This window comes from Myiozetetes cayanensis, unplaced genomic scaffold (genome assembly GCF_022539395.1).
Source record: "Myiozetetes cayanensis isolate MyiCay16 unplaced genomic scaffold, myiCay2020 scf14, whole genome shotgun sequence".
Lineage (NCBI taxonomy): Eukaryota > Metazoa > Chordata > Aves > Passeriformes > Tyrannidae > Myiozetetes > Myiozetetes cayanensis.
Genome location: NW_026087048.1, coordinates 10,580,962 through 10,608,632, shown reverse-complemented (window position 1 = coordinate 10,608,632; position 27,671 = coordinate 10,580,962). Strand labels below are relative to the sequence as shown.

Genomic DNA, 27,671 nt, shown 5'->3' with positions numbered 1-27,671 from the left:
CTTATGTGAAAGACAGAAGGAGAAATATACCATATGAACAACACACTGCAAAGGTTTTTCTGCATTATACAAGTGTCTGTGACATGTGTATTTTGTCTCCATCCAGACATTTCATACTTACTCATTTTCAGAAGAGCAACAAATTGAGAATGCAAAAAACTTTATTAGCATAAAAAGTACATAGTCAGTAATCAGTACTCAAATTCTTTCATGGCCTCTGGCATGTTTTGATACATCTCTTTCTGTATCTGCTACAGCTGAAGGAAGACAGGGTTGTAAGGTGTCACAAGTTTAAGGTTAGGAGGGTTTGTCATTGGGGTTTTGTTTTGTGCCTTTTTTAAGTTATGTAAACAACTCAGAGTGAAACCTGTACAAGCAGAATAAAAGTTAAATAAAACCTAATTTCAGCAATACAAAAAGCAATATAAAAAAGTATTCAGGTGCATGACATGCACCAGAGGAAAATGCAGAAATACATGGCAAGTAAGTGAACATGTCTTAAAAGTTAGATTGTACTGGAAACTCTCTGTAAATATCTGTATGGCTCAATGTGGAAAACATTATAAAATTACTTGGTTCCATAAGAGATCTATGCAGTTGCATCTATTTTAACTTCACGAGACATGAATATATTAGAACAAAAAAGTGATTAAAAGGAATAAGGAAAGTTTTACTCAAGTTTCACATTTCAAGCTGCCTATTTGACAGAGTAACTAGATAGAGGTAGATATCCAATATTAGTGGCCAAGCTATTCTAACAAGGCCTTTCAGCTGTTTTGTCAAGCTTTTACATTCAAAGCCAAGGTGAAAAGACTTCACAGATGAAGGATGTCTTTCAAAAAGGCAGCCAGAAAACCTGTATTGCTGATGGAAGTAGTTTCAATTATCCTGCTGAAAGTGAAGGGTATTTAAGAATGAAACATTTACCAGACCACTGTGAGGACACCTCTGATCAAGCACTAGAGCTCATGCAGTCATTTTAACAAAAGTGACATTGATTTGCTCATTTCCTATGCCTACTTTAGAAGCTGAACCATTGCTACCTATCTGGTTCATATCTAGTCAAAATAAGACTGCAGGGTCCCACGGCGGCGGATGTCACATGTCCAGCAGTGGAAACCACCTCCCAGTGAATTGGCGTGGCGAATATTCACTTTAATTGTGGAAATGCCTGAAAGAAACACACAGTGCATGCTTGAAATTAAAATCTCAAACTCATGTGGCGAGCTCTGATGGGAACAGTAGATAATAGTTTATCAGATCATATGGCTGGATGTAAGCATGGGAGGTATTTCCTACTCGTTTGTTAAGAATTTATTTTCCCAAATTCTAGGCAGAGAACAAACCAGGAACATAGCTGGCTTGTTTATTCCAGCAATACCCTTAGGTGTATACAGTGCCTGGAGCACAGCCAGCGTTTGATGTGTTATGATGTGCCAGTAATAAAAAGATAAACTCAGTTTGTGCAGCGTGTGAAGAACTAGCTGAAATTCTGCTACAATATATGATCAGGGCACATTTGCATAAATCTATGGGAGTATTTATGGCTCAGACACTGAATGTGCTCTTTCAAGTGCCTTTCAAGGAAAGATGTATTCAAAGTAGATAGTTCTGTGTCCCTCTTTCTCTGAAAAGGGAAAGAGACTCTTACACTTAATACCTAGGTTAAGCTTCCTCCCACTTCTTTTCAGCTCTGATGCTTCAGCTGTGGCTCAGCTTACACAAAGCCCTGACAGCCAGACTAGGATCAGAAGACTCCTCTGTTGCAAAGTTTGCTTTTTTGCTTCTTGGTACTTTCAGGAGCTCAGAAGCAGCTCAGTACAATCTATCACCCAGATCAGCAATAGCTTTTTTCCCAGTAGACCCACCTCAGTCCTAGGAACTTACTGACTACTGGAGTTTATTTAGAACTTACACAGTCTGTGAAGTTCAAGTGCAAAAGATAAGCCATGATTAGCATTAATTGCCTCATTTTTGAAGTACTTTCAAGCATTTATAAATCCTCAATTCCTTGGTCATGCAGAGAATTAAAGCAATCTAAGACTGAGAAGCTGAGTGATTTATTAAAGGGTGTATAGTCAGTCTTTAAAAGCACCTTAAAGCATTGGATTGCATGGTTCTCACCTGCAATCATCTCAAATTTGAGGGAAGCTTCAATAAGGGCACTCACATCCATGGCACTTAAACCTTCTTCTAGGTTCACAGTTGCTATCTTCCACCTTTGGACCATCCTCTCCTTCCCATCCTTTTTCTCCCTTTAAAAGAGTCTTCTGCTACTGGGCAGTATTATCTTTTACTCTACAATGATCCCTTATTTCCTCTGACTTTTCATCTACCCACAAGTCTTCATTCTACCCCGTCAACTTTTGCATCACCACATACTTATCCTGCAGCACCAGTCAGATGTAGCATCAAGCAATGTGGCTACTCCCTTATTAATCACCTATGAGCCACAAGTAGAACTACCTACACCATTCCCTCCCAGCACCATGGAAGCAGTTGGATTAACTGTACGAGCACAGATTTTTAAGTCCATATTATCTGTCCTTGCAGTGAGCTGTGCATTATAAGACTTACAGATTTTATGTTCAATAACATTTCTCCTGTCACTGCATATCTAAAGGAATTCCATGCTATCATGAGGTTACATCTCACAGGACTGAGATTCTCCATAAATGAGGAGAAATACCTGGGTTAAGTGGTGCTTGACAGTTTAAAGTACAATTAGTTTGAAACTAGAAAGATCTGAAAGCATTTTGGCAATGAGGGATGGTAAGCTCAGCATCACTGAGCAATATGTGCACTCAACCTCTCCAAGACAGATTTTGACCACACACAGAGCAGACAGTTTACATTAAAAAAGCTCATTCAAAAGCCTGCTAGCAATAACTTCAGTTGCTACTCATACCTTGATTTGCTGAAAGCTATAGGGGGCAAAAGCAGCCCATATTCATATGAGTGAAGTATTCAGGAGAAAAATTACTGAATGATTCTTACTTACTAACCCAACAGTTTGAATGTCTTTTCCAATGCTGGCTGCTTTGACTACTTGAAGTGAAACCTCCATTTACCCCGATGTGGACAGCTGGTATCATGATTGTTTTATTCTAGGTATATCTACAAGTATGGTAGGACATACCCAGCTTTTCAAACATCTTCTGAATCGATGTCTCATTGGCATCCACCATCACACGTTTCTCATCCAGCATCAGGACATTCATGGAGAGCCATTTAGAAGACATCCACAGTGGGTGATCTAAACACACGAGAATCAACTTTGTACTTTACCCCTGCTGCCCCATATTAATACTTTCCAGAATACTCTTGGAATTCTTAGAAAAGAAAAACTGAAGATACCATCTGGGATGAGTGGCACTGGAGGTTGGATCACAGTCCAGCCAGCTTTCTTGAAGAGCTCAATCTGAAAGAGCAATTTAATTAAATTCTGGAGAGTGTTCTTAGAGTATCATGTCCTCCAACTTCTGTCACTTTCTCAGAATATTTCAATATGCATGACATCCCTTTCCCTCAGTTCACTATTCTTGCCCTCATTCAAGTTTCATCCACAAACCCAGTTTTCATACAAGCACCTTTTTAAAAACTTTGCATACCAATAGCATTTATTTCTACTGAGTTTATATATGCTAGGTACACTAGGATATGTTAAAGACAAAACATAGCACATGCAATTTGTAGCCTGTTAAGTAAATATATTTAAAAAACATTAAAATCTTTATTTTCACTATTATTTCTTCCCATACGATTGTAAAATCCATTGATATGAATCACACTGACATTTACAGAAACAAGCCCATCAGAAATAACACATGAAAATACCTTTCCATCATGCTTCATAAGAAACTTAGCATGCAGCTTATTTAACAAAGGGAACAATGTAAAGGCATCCTAAGTAATAATTCATGTCTCTAAGAACTACACAATTAAGCTAAAAATAAGAGGAGGATAATTTGGCTAAGGAGAATTGACTTTTCAACTTCACTGTCAGAGTACTTGGAAGAGCTCTTAATTCAAGTGTTGAGCTCTTAATTCAAGTGTTACCACAAGGCGGAGCTCTGACCCCAAACACTCAATAACCAGCCTGGCCTGCAAGGATTTTAAAGAAAAGCTCCCTTTCATCTGCACCATTCAAGAAAAGCTCCCTTTCATCCACACCATTCACACACCGCTTCCTGGTCATCCAGAACTGCCAAATCAGATTTTATGAAGGCAAGCTGCATCTGTCTTCTCTATCTACACAGACAGCCGTTTTCTGTGGAAAAAGTCCCAGCACGTGGGTTTAACACAGGGAGGCCAAGAACCTCCTCTTGGCAAGTAAGATTACAATAAAGCAATGGAAAGGAAAAAAAGAGGAAACAAAACTATGACTGGTTTTAAAATTATATTCTCAGAGTGGATATTAAAAGAGGCAGTAATTCAATTAGACCATTTGCATTGAAACCACTTGCAGAGAAGTGACTAACACTGCTTCCAAGAGCTAAGCTCTGCACGTGGCTCTGTAATCTCTGTGGCACACAGCTCTGTCCACCGACTCAGGATCAGCTCAGCTACTCCCATGTGGTTGTACAGCTCCTGAAGTCATGGGGACCCTCAAAAAAATTCTCAAGCACTGCAGTACAGATAACCTGACTGCACCAGAGATGAGCTCTTACATCTGTGCTCTTCAGCGATAGTAGCTTTTTCTGAAAGTGTAGTAGCAGGTTTTCCATGTCTCTCCGTTTTCCTACTTTGCAGAACATATTTCTTGCTCATTTATTCAAAGCTGAATGCCTGAGCCACTACCAGCTTTCTGCCATTGGTTCAAACAACACTAAAGGAGAGGCTTCCAAAATAGGAATCAGAAGGGAGATTACCCTGAGTAGCAGAAACCCTCAATTTCTCCTTGGATACAATTAAAGTATTTAAGTAATGAAAGTGTTTAGAGAAGCAGTATAAAGAAACACACAGCACATCCACTTATATTCACACTAAGAATGCACAAAGAGCAGCAGCAGAAAACTGATGGAGAACAATGGTCATTGCACTGCTGAGAAAGTTCTGGTGTCAAGATCCAAATACATCTATAAGTTCCTGAACAACTACCTGGGTTCTACTTAAATTCAATAATTTAATATTATTCAAGTGCATATAAAATAAACGCATGGAAGAGTAATTACCCAGGAGGGAACTAATCCAGCAGTGTCCTTTTCAAACACAAAACACTTTCCCCCTTCTACAGTCTTACCTGGTGGCAGGGACGGTCTGGGTTAGACAACACAAGACCAGGTCCAATGATATTAAAAGTGGCATCAATGTGCATAGGGTTAGGATCCTTAAAGGATATTATGTGCACTCTGTAGTCTGGTGCAAGATGTCGCCTCATCCATTCAATACCCATGAAGTTTGTAACCTGAAAACAGGACAAAGTACATTTCACTCTGCTAGAATGTAAACTGCATCCAAGTTTAGTTTGTCTAAGGTTTTATGTAATTAAATATTCAAGCTAAAATAATAGAGAAGTTTGTGCCTTTAGCTAACCCCTTAGCTGGAAGACAGTCTTACCCCATGTATCAAACATTCCATGAATAGCAATTTCGTTTGTCAACACTCTTATTTTAATGCTTCTCGGGAATTTTAAAAGATACAAAGTATCAATCATTAGGATAGATACCAAGGCCACTGAAAGAAAACTTTGTTTACCTGGCTCCTTTGTACAAAGATATCTCTTCCAGCTCTAATGAAGTCAGCAGCATCAAAGCATGGCTCAAATTCAGTAGTTACAAATTTTCCCTGAGCAGCCAGTTTATGCCTGTCTTCAACAGAGTGGATTGGATAATTCTAGTTGTAGAAAAAGGAATAACAACTTTAGGCTGGAGAGGTTAAGGGAAAGTTTTTTAATTATTTGCTACTGAAGAGTATTTTGAAATTAAGAAAATGTGTTAATATTGATAGCTACTGTGTTCCTTGGAGATGTTTTTATTTACTTGTTACAGAATAGAAAAGAAAGCCTAAATGTGGATGTGTAAGGGAAAGGTTTTAAGCACATTCAAGAACAGCTGATGAGATAAGAGACAATAGTTATACCAAGAAATTAACTGCTCTTCAGATAATAATTGCTCTGTCTCGATAATATTCCAGCTTCTGGATCAAAAGTGTTCATTACCAGTGGAGTTTAACTATCAGTCCAACACATCACTGCACAGGGACAGCAATACTGGTATGCAAGTCATTCCCAACAAAAGTGGGCTCCCTGCTTTTCCACATTTTAAAATGGAACAGTACTTCAAACTAGAGGTAGATCTTCATTATTTTAAATAATTTTAAAATGAAATGAGGCCATTAAGAACAAGTAGGGTGTAAAACCCAGCACAAATAAATACCAGCTAAGTAGTTTCTGTGCTTTAGAACAGGCTCTGGAAGTTTTCTAATTCTGACAGCATACTCTAAGGTAATTTCTTTCAACAAAGACTTCTCTGTATCATTGGTTGCACTGTTCCCAGAAAGTCATAATCATTCCACAGCTAGTTCACTGCATTTATTGTAAATGCTATTACCAAGGTCCCGATGCATTTGGGGAACTATAGGAAACTACCAAAATTGTTCAAGTCAAAATTATTAGAAAGATTAAGATACTATTCACTTAAAAATTTGGAAGGTAAATACTCACAGTTTAGATCCTCCACCGTTTCTTTTATGTAACTTTCAAAATACTCATCATCATGCAAAGCAAGTATTATGAGTTGGGTTTTTTTCTGTGACAAATATTTTTTCCTACTTTCCTGCACATGGGATATATGGACATTCTCAGGGAATCTTAATTCTTTAAAGTAGTCTCTGTGATGTGTTTTTAGCATTCCTTCCTCCTTAGTAATGCTCAGTTACAGCCCGTAACCAAAACAATTCAAAGCAAAGGAATTCAACAGACACAACTTCCTGTTCCTTATTCCCTAATTGCACACACTTAGTTTCAGCTGGAAAGGCTACAGCATGTTTGTAAACACCAGAAAAAACCACAAATCTCCAGAGTTGTTTTGTGCCATTGCCCTCCCCTGGTACTGTGAAACATCAGGCTGAAATTATCAACAAAATTCTGTATAATGAGAACTGAAGTTCTAAAGGAAAATTAGAACAGTACCTGATCATAGAGTTCATCTGCCATTGTGGGTTTAGGGGCAGTTGTCCACTTAGCACCACTGTTGAAATAATCTTTGATTAGTCGTCTATATGCCCTGTACTCAAAGAACCGAGCACGCCAAGCCATAGGTGCTTCAATAATTTCATTTCCCACCACTAACAGGATGTCTCTTGGCATGGCAGCATACATACCTGAAAGGGAAATGGCCATTAGCTTATGAGAAAATTATGCTTTTTTCAGATCTTTCAGCTTATTCACTTTTTACCCTCCTTTTTACCACTATTTCTACTCAAAATAACGGCAAAAATCATTATTAGCAAAGTCAGGAAACCAGCACATGATACTGGGTGCTTACATTCTTCAGTCATTTTTCAAAGTGGTATTTTTTGTTCAAAATACATGCAAATTTTGCTACAAAGCCTCACTCACAACAAATTCACAGCCAGAAGAAAGCCATCCACCATCAAGCTTCTGCTGCGTAATTTGGTTAATGAAAATTAACTTGGCAAATGCTTATGATTTACCCTGATGACTTTAAAAGGTGATGATGGGTAGCAAATTTTCCAAGTGAACATCATTTCTTTATACAAAATCCTCTTACAAATTAGTAGTACTAATTAGAGAGGAATTTGATGGAACATAGAACCTGGGCAGGAAGTACTCCCATTACGCTTTTCATTAACATTATCTGTTCCCTAATGAATTTTAATTCCACTACAACAACTTAACAACACATCTGATGTGAATGGAGTCTGAGGGCTACACCTGATGGAAAGCTGAGTATGAGCCAGTGTGCTCTCACTGCAGACAACCGAAGCCATATGGTGCCACACATGCAGGAATGTGGACAGCAGGTAAAGAGACATTCCAATTTCTTGATACCAGCAAGGATGTCCCTGGAAAACTGTTGCCTCCAACTATTTTGGCCTCTATAGTTTAAGATGGATCCAACCCTAGGATCCAATGAAAAGCAGTCAAGACAGCAGGAGGCCTTCTAGCATTTGACCTGTGTGGCAAGTAGGGGACAAAGCAGTAACAGTTTACAGCTACTCTGAGGGCCATTAAACATGACAGATGAACACTTCTTGGCAGTGGCAGTGACAACATGGAAAGGCAATCTGGCAACAGATGGCCGGTGGGAGAAGTTCAGGTTAGTTATCAGGCAAACTTCTGCCACCTGGAAATCCATGTAGCACTGAAGCAGGTCAGCAAACCAGGAGACAGAATCTCCATCCCTGCAGATCTTTCAAGTCATAGCTACACAAAGCCATCACTGACCTCACTTAACACTGGCAATAATTCTGTTCCTAGCAAGAGGGCAGACTAGATGACATCCAAAACATCTCAGGCAAGAGCTAAACAGACAAGACCTTCAACAGTGGAAGAACATTTACCTGTAGACTCAAAATCAGGTGTTTTATACTTCACAGACCAGTCAATTGGATCAGGCCTCTTGACAATAACACCTTCTCCTTTCAAAATATTGCACATCTCTTCAATTTCAGCAACAGCTTTTTTTAAATGATCTTTGGGGAAACTCTGGCCTCCAAATTTCTGATAAAATCCCCAATACTTCTCATACGTGTTGGCCTAAAACAAAAGTACATGTAAGTGACAAAGAATAAGCATCAATTATTCTGGAGCAAAATAGATGCCCAAGACACAATTCTTACTGTTCAAATTTTCTTGCCCTTGACCCTAAGATGTTGGAGTGTGCCTTACATCTGATTCTTGCAATATTTTGAAGAGTTCCTAAGAATTGTTCATGTGCTGCTGATTCTTTTCAAATAAAAGGAGAGGAGGGGGCAGGGGGTAAAAAAGGAAGGGAGAAGTGTCAATATCTCATAAATTCTCAGTTATTGCCTGGTGAGAATCTTTATCCTAGCCCTCTGCTGCCTTTATTTTTTATCTTGACAACTTCTATTTTTCTATTTATACACATCATCAGCAAGGTTTCACTGTGTGGCTGTGTCATCACTAAACTCATGTAAGTGCAGGTGTCAGAGTAGTTGTGAAGGGCTGACGTCTTCACAAATACTTACACACAGTGACAAAGTTAAGGATGAGCTGTGTGTGCTGAGCAAGCTCACTGAACCAGCACATTGCTTCAATTCTGCTAATGGACTGCACATGCAGCACGATGCTCAAGAAAAAAAGTCCTCTGAGGAACAGCAGGGAAAAAAGGGAAACCCATTCTGGAATACAAAGAAGTAAGCAGAGATTTGATTTCCCACCTGCAAGTTTAGTCTGACTTTTAGACGGGATTTTCAGGACATTTCATTTCCCCTTCCATTTCCCCTCTTTTTGGATATAGATGGATCAGTAACTTCAGCTACTTGTTTCTATTGATGGAAATACCATTCTAAATAATGTAATAAATATTTCTTCCTCTCTTTAGCCATAGCCCTACAGAAAGCCTTATTATCAAATCACAGATGAAAACCAAGAGACTACATTATACTTCAGTTAGTATTTAGTGACCAGTATTGCCAAGTGGCCATGAAAGATCTGGTCCTTATCACAGCACACCTGTACAAACACACCAAACATGGCAAACACTGTAGACGCTGCTATTTAATAAGGCCTTGCAGGTATGTTTTTAAATTAAAACAACCTTGAGTTCATCTCCAAAATGCAAACATCTGTAGTTGCCTTGTTAAAACTTCCCTTCAGTACTTTCACAATGTCACATCAGGAATTCTAAAGCCATCCCAAGCACAGACGACATGCCCTGTTGGCTAGAAGGGGCCATACTTCAGGTACAGCAGCAGTCTAGAAGACGCCAAAGATACTAAATTCACCTGTCAGGGTTGGATTAAAGCAAGTACAACATTTACAGGCCGAAATCCTCTGCTGAAATCCTGTGGTAGTCTTCTTAAATTAAAAACAAATTCAGAATAATGCCCTAGTTCTCATGAAAATCCAGACATACAATCAGAAGAAATGACGCTGTGTCAGTGTATCCCATGTTCCTCTGGCACGTCACTGTTAGCAGAGATGCAAGTGCAAGAAGCCCTTCTGGAATGACAGCAGGAGTCACGAACAGGCAAGCAAGTGGTGAGGCTTTCTTTTTACCAGAGTCCATCCCATCCAGGCAGCATGAGGGACAGCACTGGGGTGCAGGAGAACCTGCCCTTCCAAACATGAGGTTCTATCCTGACACTGCAGTCCTGATACCTCCCAGAAAGTGATGTTCTCAACAAAAACCATGCAACAAAGTTCCTTTTGTGTTAGCACTGTCAGTGCTAAGGTGCCTGAGCAGGCAGGGCCATTCATCTGAAGACACCCCTGTTCCCTTTAACAATCCAGGCTATCCACTCTATTCTTTATTGTTTCTGGATATTTGCCCTCATGTTACACAAGTGAGAGAGAAGAAAGAAGATTCAAGCTTAGCATTTACACAGAGAGCCCCAAAATGGGCATCCTGCTCCTCTGGTACTGAAGTTTTGTCCCATCCTTCCTGAAGGAATTTATTCTTTTTCTATACATGAGGTCTTGGGTAAGTTGATCACCTCAAACTTGCCAGCTGGTCAGAAGTCAGAGGGAGATCATATGAAGTGCTTAGCATTCCTATGGAAACATGTTCTGCTAGGAGATAGATAAATTTGTCTATGGAGTGAAGCAAGCTATTTTCAGAGCCAGCCATGATGTATGTGAATATCATCATCCCTGAGAGGTGCAGCTCCTCTCTCTTTACCATGTGTCTTCTAGTACTGCTTTTTTCCTGAGAAACCACTCTTGTGTTGCACTAATACAATGGCATAACCTTGAAGTTACAACACAGTAACACTGCTCATATTCCCTACTTTCTGAATAACTGGGAAAAGGATATATGGCTGGGACATGTATTTCATACCAAATAAGGGTTGAGATTTCAGGCTCCTTTGATCATATACATACAAGTCAGTTCAGACTGTTCAAAAGGTACCTGTCAATGGCCAGGATACAGGAAAAAACTTTAAATAATCTCCTCAAAGCACCCTATAACCCACTGTCTGAGAGTATCCAAGACATTGCAGCAACATTTGAGACAAACTCATTCTTTTTAGAGAGCAATTTAAGCAATGCTGTAAGGAAAGACTGTCTATAAGAAACAGAATTGCTCCCTAGAGTTGCTATATATTTTAAACATTTTTGCAGAAAATAATTAACATTATCAAGAAGTACCTTAAAACTAGTAATGGCAGTTATTAAATTAAGGGCCCTGAAACAGAAATTCAAATCAAAAGTCTTTTTGCCTAATTCAGTAGTAAACACACACTCCTATATTCTCATTCAAGATATAGTGTCCTGTACTAAAAATACCTCTTCACCAAAAATGCATTATTATTCACAAAGTTCAACTGCTTCACTGTTAACTGCTTCAGAAGACTTTAGAAGTCTCAACTGTGAGATTTTCCACTGAAGTGCTATTTCAAAAAAGGCCATCTTCCTAATTAATGCAGTTGTTCACCTCCTTGTTAAGATTCCCCATGTTTCCAAATAGTGTATTTACCCCTACATAACCTACATAGTCCATTTCAAACTCTGAAAAGGATATGGAATAAAGTGTCAGCTCATTAATATTCATCAGATATGCAGGGCTCTCTATTTAATTCCTTCCTTCCTCCTTCTCATGCCAAGCACAGCAGTCCCACATCACAGCAAAAGGATTTGTGTATACCAAAACCATGTCTCAAAGTACAAGAGAATGCTGAATGCAGACATACTTCCTGCATTTAAATATTTGGTAAATAAACCTGCACACAATCTTAAAACCCAACCTCAACACAAGCATTCACCAAACTGTTATGACCTGAGATATATTCTTTAAAGTGTCTCAAGTCCAAAGCTTCACATTTTCCTTATAAGAATCAAATTCATTAGTTTCAAACTGCAGCTTTTATGACCAATGACCCTCATGCATACTTGGCAGATGGCATGTGAAACACATCAACCCTACTATTGCTACTTGCAGGAGGAGGAACAGGGATTTCTAGCTATTACACTGGAGCAACACACATACACACCTTACCTTTCAGCCACCTGGAGATTTGAACCATAATTAATCTAGTAATTAATAGTAATAGTCAAGGTAGGACTGAACTACTGTTTGGATTTCTCAGCAACATCCCCCAGGTTAAGTTACTGTTGTAGTTTCTACAGCAAAATTTAAGACAAAAGCAGAGGAAATTAGAAGAAATCACATCTCAGCTGGCATGTTCCATTCCCAGTACCTGTTGAGGGCTTGGCAATAAAGAAACATAAAGCAAAGCTAAAGTTTGCTTTAACCCTAAGTCACAGGTACTTGAATTGCAGAGGTAATCCTATCCTTTGACATTCCTCATTGAGCTTTTGGTATCACACGTACAAGACAGTGAAGTTCTGATCTCACATGAGTAGTTATGGCTCAGAGGGCAGTAAAACCTGTATAACATGTCACACTTCAGCAAGTTAGACATTTGAACTATTTTTTCTGGCACTAAAGCAAGCCCTTGGCCGCTATTCAGGAACAGAATTTTGCTTCACTGAATGTCACAATGTAAAAAAGTTAGACCTTTTTTCCTTTACTCTTCCTGTGCATTCTTTCTGGCAGTCTTATATAGATGCATATACATACACTAGTATAGCAGAAATGCTAACACTCATTCACTTCCTTCTCTGAAGCTGATGGAATATCTTTGGAGTACCTGAAAGAGGATTCCAGAGATTGATGACTGAGCTGCAGCTTCCAAAGAGTAAATAAAAGTCATAATGAAGCCAGTAGTGAAGCTTTCATTGTGCTCACTGGCACCAAGATGTCATCTCAAATGTCCCAATGTAAGTCAAATGATTACTCTGCTATCTGGGGATTACAACTACCAAGCTGCAGAAATTCATTCACACTCCTGCAACCCCTTCTACCCAGCATCACAGCCCAGATTCTAAAAGAAAGAAATACAAACATAAAAAGGGCTAAGAGTAGTCTTCTCCACTAGTACATCTCAAACTTCTCCAAGATGACCATTTCCAGCACTTTAAATGTATTTTCAGTATCTTTGTTTGCCATTGGCAGAAATATTGTCCCAGCTCATTTTGCTGTGATAGCCATGGATTACATGCTGTCCTGGAGACAGTACTGTACTGCAACAACAAAAGAGGATGATTCAAGGGCATCCCACAAATGCAGGTAACACACATGCACAGCAACTTTGAAGTTCAGGTAAAGTACTCAAAAATCTGAAGCAAGCCCATTGTTTGAGTGTTACTGTTTAAAATACATTATTTCAGAGAGCACAGAAACATAGATTTATTTGGGTTGCCGTTGCAGTTTTAGGCACAGAAAAAAATCTTGAAAAACAAAAGAGTATGTATTTCTACACAATACGGACTGTAGCAGACAGGAGTTGCAGCAAGCTCCTTCAGAGCTATTCAATACAGTAGTCCCAAAAGTCCACAGCTATAGAATTCAATCTTTCTCAGACTATTAAGTAGAAAATTACACTTTTCTTTAAAGTGGTAACCCTACTTAGTTTCAAGCCAAATTAAAGTTTCACTACCTCAAAAGCTAGTGTGTACTTTGATAGCATCAGGGCTACGGAATTAGAGCAAATTGCACATATTAGAGATTCTCTCTATTAGTGACTTCTGTTAAAACAACTAATTCAGATGACAGTGAAAAGAAAAAGCACATCCCTCACCAACATGGCTATACTGTAAAGTTTCACAGATGTAAACAACTACTTTGAAAGAAGAATCCTCAAGAGTAAAGATCACACCTGTACACTGTAAAGCTTAAGCAAATTGTATGTATAAAACCCACATTCTTTTCTATTTAAGGTTTGGGGGTTTTTTATTGCTTACCTTAACCTCCACAGAAAAAGGTGGGACACAAGCATTTTCAGCTCTTCCCACAATGACCTCTTCCAGTGGGTCCCATTCATTGTATGAGCAAACAAGACAGTCTTTAGGCACAGGGCTGGTAGCCTTGTCATCAGCAGCACAGGTGTTCTGGGAGGCCGTGGCTGCCTGGGTGCTCTGGAAAGTTCGCTGCACCCATCCTGTAAAGACTCTTTGAAGCTTAAAATAAAAACAAGAATGAAAATTATGCTTCCGTTACAAAGAGGCAAAAAGTGATGGTTGAGCCCACAAGCACCTTAACACTGTAATCCCAAAGCAACATACCCTATTTTGGAGTATTAATAGAAGCACCGCTTGTTACAGCCATTCTAACTTATTCACAGCCTACTAGACGCTTAAAGGACATTTTGCCTTTTCAAATGCACTCATTTTAGAAGGGCGATGACACAGAAGCACAGCTCTGACAGTGGCGACTGGAGTCGCTGAGCTCTGCGGTGCTGAGCCGGGTGGATGCCTGGCGAGCCTCAGTCGGAGGAGCCGCAGCCGCCCCGCACTCTCTCGTCACCGCTCAGAGAGCCCCGACGAAGAGGCCACACAGGACTCCGTCCCCACGGAGCATCCTCAACCCCACCAGCCCGCAGCGCGGCGGCACCAACCCGTGAGCCGATGTAATGCGCCGCTTCGGCTCCGCGGCTTCCCCCGCGCAAGCACCGCACTCGCAGCATCCCCGCTGGCAGGACAGCTCAGGACAGGACAGCTCAGGACAGGACAGGACAGGACAGGACAGGACAGCTGGCTCGGCTCGGCTCTGGGACTGCGCTCCGCACCCGCCCCGCCGCCTTTATGGGGCCGGTCCAGCCCCGCCCGGGGCCGCGGGGAGCGGAGCCCGTCGGGGCGAAGGGGGGGCACCGCCAGCCCGCAGCTGCCGTCGGGGGCCACGGATTTCATTTCCACGAAGGGCTCTTCAGCAGCAAGCTGGCTCTGAGGATTTCCAGTCACGTTTAAAATGCTTCTCTAGAAAGTGCACCGAAGTGCGTAATTCAGTTATTTTTAGTCATCAAATATGCGTGTTCTTCATTAAACCTTTCGTAAACAGGTTCAATATTACCCAAAATTCCAGTATTTCATGTGTTGAGAATTCGGATTTTTAGACTACACAACGAGTTTGTGATTCACCTATAAATATTTTAACTAATTATTCAGGGGCTGTTTCAAGAATATCCTAAACAATTTCAAAATCTGGCTTCTCAAAACCTTTATTGTGATATAATGAAAAGTCAACTTAAAACCTAAACCAGTTAGCTCCTCGTAGACCTATACTTATGCTTCCCTGCAAAAATCTCTCCCTGATAAAATCAACAGACATATCTTCAAAAATACTTCTATCTCAACAGAAACTGCCTACAAGGAGAAATGTGTTTGTTACCAGCTCTACTCATATTTAGTGTATCCCTCTTAGCCTGATTGTGCCTTTCTGCATTTTCTTAACTTTGCATGTAAGTTCACTTTTAAATCATTTGGGTTTGCCTTACAAACGTAAAAACCAGGCATAGCAAAAATTACTTTTATCCGAGTTATTCCGTTTAAAGTTGTAAAAAATCTGCATCTTTCTTGCTCCTGCTCCTTGCTCACCCAAGCAGAGCCTTGTTCAATACTCCTCCAGCTCTCCAGAGCTGGTACATCAGGGCATGGCTGTGAACAGACACAATATTTAATATTACTTGTATATGCAAGATCACAAGCAGTGCTAATGAACTCAGCAGACAAGGTAAACATCCCCAGTAATAACATATATGAAAACATAAACTATGGCTTTAGAATACAGCAAATCAGCCACAGCTTTTACATGCCTTAGATAATACAAGTAAGCAAGTTTTACTCTACTAAGTAATTATTCATTCAGCAGTTTGCCTTTTTGACACAGGTAAACACTACACCTTCCCAAGACAAATAGCACAGTACAAGTTTCCTGTGAATTTACACAGTTCTTGGAGAAAAGTTGGTTATTTTAGTTAGTACGATACCAAGCATGTGTTTCCCAGTTTCATATGACTGCAGAACCTTTCTCAGAACTCACTCAGTTTTTTAGGACTCATTTGTAACATAATTACATCAAACACTAATTCTTGTACCAAAAAGTATAAAAGATTATTCTTTTTTCAAATTTCAAAAGGAATTTTCTTTATGCTATCTAATTCCTAGTTACCAGTCATCTAATTAAATATTTTTAAAAACCTCAAGCTCTAAGTTTATGCTGCTTCTGCTCAAATGCTTGTTATTAGACTCAGTTGATTTTGCTAAAGTCACTTTACTCGCATTGACCTTCTAAAAAAATTAATGATTGGCTTGTGGCTAAATCCAAAGGTCTTGCTTCCTTTTCTGTCCTTTTCAACTTATCAGCTAGTTTTGGACCTTTGGATCATTCTTTATCAACTCAGTTTACATAGTTTTCTGACTCTGCACACTACTTCTTTCCCTACTTACTACATATGTTTGATGCTTGATAGGGTCCCTAAAATTATCCTCGCCATAATTGCAACAAGCTTTTGCTGAATGCTATACCATTTATTTTATTTTTCTTCTGGACTGAATTTTTTCTGCTCACAATTTCTTTTTAGTGAGAACATTCTTTGCCCTACTTCACAGGTCTGTTTCTTGCTCTTTTTTTAGGGGTAGCTCCTCCTGGACATAAACCAATCTTCATCTAAGTACAATCAAAGCAGAAATACTTTCCTTTTCCTAACTGGTACATTTATGGTCTGACCTAGAGACCTTTACTCATGGTAAATTGCATTTTCCTCCCAGCCTTTATACCAGTCATTTGACCCCCAGACTGCCCTCACATGGGCCTTGATACCTGCAATGCCATCAATGCACCAACCATCTGCAGTGCACTCTAATGGCATCGCTGCACTTCTGTCCTCACCTGACCATCTTGGGGCTCACTGGAAAAAAACCTCTTTTGTGTCTCCTAAGCAGTTACTTACTTATATTTTTTTTGTTTAAATCTTTTTATTCCTCCGTGTCCAGTAAAGACCTCATACAGTTTGCATTTGTGGTGTATGGAAGTGTCATTCCTTACAGTCCCTTCTCTGGCATCAAAATGAGAGTCCTCTGGCTTTTTGTATATTAGGCAGCTCTTTATATCTTCTTCCTCTTCTACAAGAAGGACTTGATCTAGCAGTGTACATTTTAACAGAGACATAAAACATGGAACACACCACCAGTGATGATTATTCAAATTTATAGCAAGGCAATTTCATTCAAATACAAGAAATTCACTTAAACATGTGGTTGACAAAGCAGGCACTGAGCTTTTTGGATCAAAAATCTTATTAGGAAGATCAAATCATTAACGTTATTACACAGATTGCTAGAATTATTGTAATACCTTGAAAGCTCAGCTCATTAACCGAAAGCTTGCCAATTATTTTAAAATTATGTATTGATTTAGTAAATATAATTTCTTCCCCTCCAAACTTCACCTCAGTATGGAATTTTAATTGAAACAGAAAAAGGAGCTTCACATTGCTATTGCTGAGATCTGGCCTATAAATATTAACTAGCAAGTGGTGAATTGGTTTTTTTAATGGGGCTCTATGTATGTTTTTTAATATTCTATCCATCATTTTTGAATGACATAAGGTGCCTTGCAGGCTTATCTCATTCTGATAACTAGGTAATCCCTTTAAAGCAACGTGGTTCCAGTTAATGAAGAGCAACATTCTGGACCAACAGCATGAGAGAATAAGATATTAAGTAGTAAAATTCTAATTTAAAACTCTAGAACTAGAAAAAGCACCAGGAGACATAGCAGAGAGAAGTTATCTTTGCCAACAAGACCAGTTGACTGGAAGATTGAAGTATAAACTCAGCTATGTTTTAGGACAGTGTCTGGTCTTAGTTTTACCTATCTTATCTCTAACATATCTCTATTAGAGAAACAGAAGTCTCAAGGGATTATACTGCTGCTTAAACACGAATTTCCATCTGTCCAGGAATTGAGGTTCTTAATTGTTGTTGTTTAGATTTGTACTGTGGTACAGCAACATCCCTAAAGCACTTGGGGGACGTGATATTTAAGGTTAAGGAACAGCTTACCCTTTCTTACCAGTATTATTGAAACATTGCCTATTAAAACAACTTGCTGTAAATATCTAGTGTGTGCTGGTCTTAATATTTACATATATTCAACAGGTTTTACTTTACTTACACAAAGTTAATCTGCTCAGAAATACAAACGTGAGAGACTTCAGTGCCTTTCTTCTACTGCCTTGTCAAGGATACTGCTTGCTAAATTCCAACAGACTACACCCAGAGGAAGAGAATTTGGCACAGCAAATCTTATCTGTTAGCTATCAGGAGCAACACAGAAGAATCCAGTATGCTTCTTAGAAAGCAAGTTTCAAACTTCCTGAAGTTCAAAAGTCTGGACTGTTCCAGTTGAAAAAATAAATGCACCTCAAAACATTAAAATGTGGGGTTTAAGATCATAATTTTGTAGTCAACTCTGAACTCCAAAAACAAGTCAAAATATTTTTCCACACATAATTAAAACAATTCATCTAATTTAAAATATTTTACTTGTGATCTATAAGAGCTAAAAACAATGTACTGTTTTCAAAGTACTTTGAAAGACATTTCAATTTTAATTAAATAATTTAAATTTTGCTTTCACACTCAAAATACATAATTAAATTTATCCAATCAAACAAGCTACATATATAAAATGGCAAGAAATCCTCTCTCCCTAATCCTGGATTCACTGAATCCAATTTAATCTTTAAACTTCCTGACAAACTCTACATGGGTTCTGCCTACTTTATCTTTTATTGAAGGACAAATCCTGTAGTTTTCCCCACAAGCCAATTCTGTGTAATTCTTGGAAGATTATCTGTTCTCTCTTGTCAGCAAATCTTCACTGTGTGACACACTGAATGCCAAATTCTCCATCACACTGAACACAGTTTGCTACAATGGAGTTTTGACCACAGAATGAAACACTCCTATGACTACAAGAAGTAAGTGAAATTGATTTCCTATTTTTTGTGCAATTCATATGGTAAATGATAAATCACAATTGTAAACTGGATGACATTTAATATAATCACAGATCAGAATTTAGAAGGAGTCTCCACTATGTGGACACACTGGTATCTGATAACTCTGCCACCCTTTTGTTAGTTGGGGCACTTCAGAGGTCTCTACCCCTAACCAGCTATTATCACAGAACATGTAGAAACTTAAAATAGCAGTGAGACCCATGACCCTTTCTCAAATCTGTCTCAAAGCAGCCAACAGGTTCAAGTTACAGGGAGGGGAAGGAGGGAACAGACACGGACATATATATGCACCTACACAATCCACAGTCATGTCATGTAACCTTCTGTTCTTGGAAGCAAGGCTTAAACCTACCCTGTCTTTCAGAAATCAAAAAATCTCATGACTGAAAGGAGATGAGTTACGTAGATGTTTTCTGTATCAGACTTAGGTAGCAATAGATCACAATTTTCTAAGGTTGTTAGTCCATTGGTACGAGTCAATTCTTTGTGTATTATTTTAATTATTTATGGAAATATTGCTCTTCATATCTTTCCATTGAAATGTTTTTAAAATTTCATTGCAAAATGCAATCAAATCACATATGCTATCAACATTCATTTCAACACATATAATTCACTTTAGAATTCACAATTTCGTGTATTGCACTCAATTTCAAGCATGTCTGATAAGTTCTGAAATAATGTAACTCCTTTTTTGGGAACCAGGCAGCTGAAATACTACAAGGATGTTGAGAAACACAGTTATGTATCCCCACCCGAAACAAGGCTCAGTAACTGAGCAAAGGGAACAGTACAGGGAGTAGAAGGGCACGTATGTGAAGGGCAGGACACTGGCCAGGGGGAGATACAAGTTGCAATTGAAATAGAAAACACAATGACAGAGCTCTAGTGAGATAACTGTTAGATGAAACTTTTGGCTTGAAAGTAATAAAAAAACCCAAATCTTTGGAACTTTGAGCAAATCAAATTTGCTCAAATAAAAATATCCACCTGGTTTCAGGAAGATAAGACTTGCCACTGTCCTTCTGGCTACTCACAAACCATGTTACATCATAGAAATGACTGATTTAATAATGAAATTCTTTTCCTAACAGAGCCTGTAGAAATCCACATTCTGATTAGGACACTGTATGTGCATATAAATGAGTACCAGCACACACATAAATACCTGTTTTAATTTTAGATGTCACATTTCTGTTACAGAAAGGTGACAGAGCTGAAGCAAGTACTGTGAAGGCAAAGGATTTGGTGGCCATAATCCATGACATTTTACACTCTGTCATTTCCAGAGGCCAGGCAGTGCTAACTACTGAAAAATGCTGGAGGTTCATGCAGCAAGAGGCACTTCACTCGGTGGGATAGATTTCATTCAGACCAGCCTTTCCATGTATACAGTAACATGATCTGCCAACATTTTCCAGGGTCAGTACTGTGATGATACTTTCTCTCAGGGCTGCCAAGAGAAGTTCATGGCTCTAGTACATTTGAAATCTCTTGAGTTTCAAATGTTTTGCAACATAGCCTGCTGTACATAAGCATTTGAAATTTGGTTCACATCTTTCTAGAAGAGTATTTATTGAAATTATTAATATAACTTTGCTGTGCCCCTGAAATGACAACTGCATCCAGTTTTCTTTTCACTCGCACTACAGTTAAAAATTGCAGCCATATCACATTATACATTTGAACAATCATTTCACAAATTATGGCTCCTTTAACCGTTATGTGAGAGGCAACTGCAAGTAAGCTACTATCCTCCTAATTTGAAGGGGGTTTGCATGATTTTTGTTGAAATACTTCGCATTAGTTCCACTTTCTTTCTTGGAAGAGACAGGAAGCTTTGGCTCTCCAATAACCTCTTATCCATACCAAGCTTTCAAGAGAGGACCCAAGGCACCAAAGTTATTAGTGTTCTATTTACTTCAAGGAGTACAAAAACCAGCTTTCCTCTGCTTCTCCTTTCTACATTGAACCATATAATGCCTTGAAGAGATTCCACGAAAAGAGGAATAAGCCACAGTACCTCAGTCACTCTGTGCAGTTTCTTGAGCAGTTACTCAAGCTACTGTTTTCTAGCCCATGCATGCAGTTTATTCGTGTGAAAGGGGCTGAAGTACCCTCAGATTGAACTAGATGGCAGAACTTGTAGTTTGCTGCTGCTCAGTAAATAAGGTTGTGAGAGCAAAGCATATTCTCCCCCCTCCCCTTTTTCTAAGAAAACACAGTTCTTTGATAAGCACATTCCACCACTTGATTCTGTTGCTGGCAGCACCTGTGAATGTTGCTTGTGCTCTACTGCCTTTGAAAAGTTGGCTGAGTATAATCTTGCCTTGATGGTAGGATAGTAACAAGTTATACAAGTAGGATTTGATTTGAGTGTCTCCTTCAGAGGATTTAATAAATTCATGATGAGTCTTATGCTGAATCTGATTCAAGCTTAAAGTTAGTGGTTAAAAAAACAACACAGGATTTGGACACGTGGACGTCATTTACTCTTTCCTCACAAGTGAAAAAACGTGGTGAATCAGACTTTGGTGGAAAGCAGCAATTTTAAATTCCCAAGCAAGATTTCTTCTTAATCCTTACCCTTTCATCTCTCCTTGGCCACTCCAGTTATTGACAGATAACAGATCCTCAGCAGATGAGAGTGCAAGGAGCTTGCTTGCAATGACTGGGATACCTTTATTAACACAACTAACTGAACTCTTGAACTGACTTCTGCTGGCATAGCTCTGCAAGAAGTTTGGCTGTGTATCTGTAATGAGCCTATAGAATTCAAAATCTATTTATGGGATGGAAACATTTTCTCAACTTCATGAAAGAGAATTGAGCAAGGCTCCCTTTGGAGTTTCTGTATTAGGAGAGGAGATAATTCCTGAGCTTTGACAGCTCCCTTCAGTGATCCTGGAAAGCACATCTGTTCTGGTGAATCCCAACCATGTTCATCCAAGGAAGACGAGGATGGGTTCAATGCCAAGAATCTAGCTACCATCCAGCACCAGGAATCTCTCACATGTCACTGTAGACTATTACAATTTTGTTCCTAGAATTTCATAGCAGTTGCTTCTAACACCTCTGCAACAGAAAGATGAGTCTCACTGTGACTCAGACAGCTTCACCTACAATTTCTTTAGCCAGTCATAAATGAGCAGAGAGCTAAATCTAAGTTACCACTCAATCCAAAACAGTTTAAGATTTTTAGCTTCAATACATGGTATTGCAAGGAGATTTAGTGGACAATTTTCTAGCAAAACAAATTCTTAGCTGCAAAATGCCAATTTCTTGAAAAGGAAGGAGGTTTCAGACCCAGTAAATTTAGGAAGAACAGAAGCATAGAGCACACAAATCTAGACTATCTATATGGTTTTGTGTAACAAGTCATGGCATGTTTATTTCAGCCAGGTTGCACACTTTTATCTTTCAAAAGCAATGTCATTAACATAAAGGAACATAAAAGAGCTGCAGCAAAGTAAAGGCACCCTGCAACATCGAGATTTTTTGATTTTAGGAGGGACCTGGGTAATCCATTAGACAAAACTTCCTTGGAAATGCTAGTCACAGGAATGGCTCACTCCTTTTGAAGGAGACTTTTCAAAGTTGGTGATTGCAAATTATTTCAGTGAACAAAGATGTCAAATCAGCTGCAACTGGACCAGCAAGTCAGCTCACCCAGCTGACCTAGTAGACATCCTGATGCATTACAGACTTGTAAGCATCATCCCTCAGAAGTGGGGAAAGATATGGAAAAATACCAATAAACTGCTGATATTAGCACAGTTTAAGTAGTGCCAGAGCATGTATTTCACTGACCTTCATCTCCTGAACCTCTGCCAGGCAGGGAGGGTGAAAATGGAATGGCTTTGAACTCTGCCGTGAGTAGGTTCACTGATTTATCTCCTCGTAGACCATGAACTTGGTTCTTACATTTACAAAAATTATTTTACCTGGTTAATAGACACCTTGCATTCCTTCCTAAGGTGGGAGGGAACAGAGTGAGATTTTGAGATGTAGAATGTAGGGAAGGGAGATCAAGCTGGTGCTTATGATGTCCTCATTCCTTCCTATGTATTAGTCCTAATATGGGTACTAATATGACTCCTTAAAAAGCCAGTTCTACTCAGTGAGTCAGCAGGGAACTCACCCAGCAAAATACAGTTTTCTGCTGGCTTAATGAGCTGAATTCATCATTGAAGTGTCAGAAGAGCACCAGAGCTGGAGCAAGGGAGGCAGTGGAGTTAGGAGGTCACATAAGGAGGACAGGGAAACAAAATCACCTCTTTTGGCTGCACCAATGAATTAGATCAGGCCAACCTGTCACATCTGATTGAAACCTTCCAGAAGAACTGTGGTAAAACTGCAAATGAACATATAATAGAAACTGTAGTAGCCGTGAATTTGAAATGTGGCAGAAAGACATTTGAAATTAAAAAATTGACCTTGAAGGCTTCAGTTTAGCAATCCTGAAAAATACTCAGCTGTGAATTTCAGTGGGAAGTGTCAGGTGACACAGGTAAGGAAAGAACAAACACAGCTGGCCTGTTACACAGGTTCACTGAAGCCACAGCTCATCCACTCTGAATCCCATCTCTCTGCCATTCACCAGTAATTAAGTAAGTGTTGCTTTGTGGTATGATTATTATCACACAGCTAGCTAGAATGGTGCATGCTGTCCTGTACCATTACAGTGTAATCTCCCATCAAATCATAATAGAAAACTGAAGAGAAAAGAGAGGAGGCTGTCTGCACAGAAAATGCTGCAGCCTGGAGCATCCTGTGGTCAGCAGCATGAGGAGTGTTGGGCTTTCCCAAGCTCCCTGTCTTGCACGGTGAGCCTGAATCCCAATTTAATACAAATTTCCAGTTACTTATTGCCCACTGGTGACATCTCGTGGATCAAAGCAAGATATCCTTGCCTCTTGGCAAACCCTTTATAGCATCTGACAAGGTTTAGCTTTTCTTTATTTTTAACTTCCTTTCCTGCTCTGTGAGTAGAGCAAACGAGCACTGTAGCAACAAGCCCCCTACAAAGAACTGAAAACAGAAGTAGGCAGGAAAAAAAGCAAATGAGAAAATAGAGCACAGAAACTGAGAAAAGAGTAATGAATAAATGTCATGAACTGTATTTCCTATTAATGAAACAGATTCTACTGTCTAAAGCTGAGTATAAGCAAGTGTTGAGCATCAGGATTTTGTAGGGCAAGTGAAGGGGAACCTGTGCACTGCTTGACATAGTGACAGAAACAGGCAAATAATCAGCACCACATAATCACAGTTCCTTGCACCCTACAAATATGAAAGAACTAACCTTCCCAGTATGCCTGTGCATCATTCACTGGGGCTGGAGCTAAAGACTCAGATTCAAGCTGTGACAGTAACAAACGTTAGTAATACTTTGCTAAAAATATTACATTTTTATGTCATTATTTATTTATTTTGGATGGTTAATTTTCGAGTCTCCATTTCAAAATACTGAGGTGCTCATTATATAAGTTAAATTCATAGAGGTTTATTATCTAAGTTTAAATTATGCAGTCCCTTGTGACCTCTGCAGGCACCTTGAAATTCAATCCCTCCTCCACGGAGGATATGGATGTAGAGTTTTGTGAATGTCAGCTATTGTGGAGCTATAGCAGAAAGGTACCTGGTTTTCAAGTACTTCCATGAAGCATTAGGAGGATGAAAGCTAGACATGAGAAGACTGTGGAAATGGAGCATTCATAGGAAGTCCCAGACTCATTAACTGAGCACCCATGGATGTATGAAACCTAGCAAACAACTGAGTCAATAAAAAAGCACTTCTTGTCCCTTGGCTAACAAAATTGAAACTGGTACTTGGTTCAGCAGAACCACTTAAGTTTACATACTGCAGTTTCTAGCCAAGTGACAGCTGTTTGGGCAAAAGTATCAACATACACCAAGGCTGTCCTTAACATTAGGAAAGCACAAAATAACCCATCTAGATTAGTAATTCCTTCACAAAAATAACCTGAAAACCAGAAAAGTACCAGCCACTTCAAAATTATGCCACATCATATGTGACAAATTTCAGGATACATTAACCTCAAACAACACATGAAACAGCAATTACCTGTTAAAAGTATTATAGTAGATAATACTTGTATATAGACAAGAGGGTGTATTACTTTCTCCTACTTCTCCCAGGCAGTTACCATCACATAAAGAAGCTTCAAAAATATTCTGTAGTGTTTACAGTTGTGAAGCAATTCCTAAAAAAATCCCCAGGCACCAGTTTGAAACAGTAGCTCTGTTACAGAAGAACTGTAAAAACCCTCTAATTTATCCAAATGGTCTAGTGATTTATCCGAAAGTCTAGTGATAGTCAAAATTTACCCTAGACGTAAATCAGTTAATTTTCACCCCAGCTAGCACCCTGAACCAGCTCCTCACTCAGTCCCATGAGTTCTACTGCTGGCTCCTGGGAGGAGCATGTGAGCAGGAGAGGCAGTGCTGGCTGTGGGCCACCTAATCCACCGGGTCAAGTTTCAGCTGCAGCAGCTCCCTGGGAGGTCTGACCGCAGGTAAACTGGACGGATCTGCTCCCTCCCAGCCCGCTCGGACACCCAGGGCTTGTGCTGCAACAAGAGGTGGCCAGAGCTCACCTAACAGCAGAGTCAATTTATCTGGCAGTGGAAGCAAAGTCTGCAGTGAAGTTTCCTGGTGGATCAATCACAGGAATCAGCTCACGTTGTGGTGAAAAGTATCAGATTTGACGTAAAAGGGCAGCAGAAAACTGGAGGACCTTGGTGGCACTTAGCAAAATATGAAAACAAAATAGCTGTCCTTATTCAGAGTAATGGCTGTTTAAACTTCACCAATAAGCACTGAGTCCTGGTCGCTGGGCAAAATTCCTGAAGTTTGTTTCAAGGTTGTCTGAGTAATTAATGTGTCTCTTAGCCTCGCACAAGAGAAAAACAGAAAGACTGAGACTAAATTTCTCCTGTGCATCTAGAACACGAATAAATGCGGGGGTAATTAAAAAAACCTGACTGTTTGCATGTTAAGCTATTCACCACCCAGTGAGGAATAGCACTAGGGCTGGTAGAAGGGGAAGGCAGGAACGTGCTCCGCACTTCCACTGCCAGGAAGCCTCACCCCGCAATTCCCTCGGCGCGCTCCGCCCGCAGCTCGTCCATCCCCACAGCGCCCGTGGAGCAGCTGCTCCAGAGACGGCGGGGAGCGGCTGCCGTCAAACCACACAGCGCCTCTGGGGGTAGAAAGCCCTGGGGGGAGGCACGGGCGGCGGTCTGAGGCGAGAACTCCTCGTTCCCCCGCCCTGAGGTGCGGGCTCCGGACCCTCCCCAGCGCTGCTCCGGGCGGTTCTGCGGGGGGATGCTGCCCGCGCTGGGCACCGCGCTGCCGGGGATGCTGCTCCTGAGCTCCGCCTGGCCCTGCTTCTTCCAGGACCTCCGCTTCGCCCTGGCCATGGCCCTGGTGGCGATGCGGGCGCAGAGAGCGGGTGCCTGCACCGTCCTGGACACCTTCGCGGGGCGGGCGCGGCCGGCGCCGCACAAGCCGCTGATGCTCTTCGGTGCCGAGGTGTGGACTTGCCAGGCGGCCCTGGCGCTGCGGGACTTTCAAAATGCCTGCCGTCTATAATTCTGATGCTCTTTCCAAAGAATTTGGCATGCAGCAAGCTGAAGCCTTAAGAAAATCTAATTCCTTAGGTATCTAAAGGAAGGTGTGTTAGAATTTTTCTAAGTTGGCTTAGAAGGAAGGGTTCACTGATAGGAGAAAGAAGATTAAATAAAAGACAAAAGAGGTTAGCCTGAAGTTCAGATTTATATATAAACTACAGTTATTTACTGTCATTATTCCTCCAGGCTATGAACAGGAATGGTCTGTATTCCACTAAAAGAAAACTGAATTTAGCAAAGAAAGTACTTACAGACACATCATCACTCACCTTCCAAACTATGCAAGACCTCGTTTTATAAGAATTAAGGTAAACTAGTGGTCCTACCTAGTCTGTGTGTCAGTGTTTTCTCTGTTTCCTATGATGACTCTGAACTTCCCAGTTACACTATAGCGATTCTCAAAAAGGCTGCTTTTGTTTCCCACTTGCTCCAGTCATTTACTAGTATAAGAGTAGAACTGCAGCCAGATGTTTCAGTTCAGCCTGAAAAAAACAAGTTGCATGAGCAGTTACAGGATACTTGGAACATTTTAACATACAAAATCAGGAAGATCTCATTGGAAAATACATTTCCTGTTGGATACCTTCAACACAGTAATACAGCTGTGCTCTCAGTTTAGTGTTGCTCCCTCCACCGACTGCTCTGTGCAAAATAAAGATCCACACATAAACAAAAGCTTGCAAGAGAAGCATTAGATTTTTACCCTGCCAGTGAAAAAATAGCCAAATTCTAAACTGAAATTTAACTTGAATTAGGAAAATGCTGCAAGAATGTCACTCTTTCTGTATTTGGAAGTTGAGATAAACTGCTCTTTTGAGAAAGGTGGTGTATCTGAGGACTAGAACCAGTTGTGCCTTGTTGTTTAATTGATCTTTAAACTTTTGAGTTATACAAACAAAACAGTTGACGAGTCAAGGTAGTGCTTTGTCTTGCCATCCATGTAAAGTACAGCAAGTCTTGCCCAATCTCCAAATGGCATTTTCTTTGTTCTAAGAAAAATTC

General features: G+C 40.0%; 1 protein-coding gene across 1 annotated transcript; it reads right to left on the bottom strand.

The window, feature by feature from the left end:
* Positions 1-143: 143 nt before the first annotated feature.
* GATM (glycine amidinotransferase) lies at positions 144-14,772 on the bottom strand. The gene is made up of 9 exons (XM_050309668.1): positions 14,608-14,772; positions 13,955-14,170; positions 8,527-8,722; positions 7,133-7,323; positions 5,698-5,835; positions 5,243-5,407; positions 3,358-3,421; positions 3,140-3,256; positions 144-1,171 (listed from the first exon to the last, which is right to left on the bottom strand). Exons 1-9 carry the CDS (start codon positions 14,674-14,676, stop codon positions 1,059-1,061), a joined length of 1,269 nt encoding a protein of 422 aa, XP_050165625.1. The 5' UTR covers positions 14,677-14,772; the 3' UTR covers positions 144-1,058.
* Positions 14,773-27,671: the final 12,899 nt, after the last annotated feature.

What these genes read in the sequence shown, in the direction of transcription:
- GATM (XM_050309668.1), bottom strand. Translation starts at nt 14,676, where the DNA reads ATGCTGCGAGTGCGGTGCTTGCGCGGGGGAAGCCGCGGAGCCGAAGCG. An exon ending in CAGATGAACTCTATGATCAG is followed by an intron (nt 5,836 to 7,132) that starts GTACTGTTCTAA and finishes TTCTACAACTAG; the next exon opens with AATTATCCAATCCACTCTGT. An exon ending in CAGACCGTCCCTGCCACCAG is followed by an intron (nt 3,422 to 5,242) that starts GTAAGACTGTAG and finishes TTGCTCTTTCAG; the next exon opens with ATTGAGCTCTTCAAGAAAGC.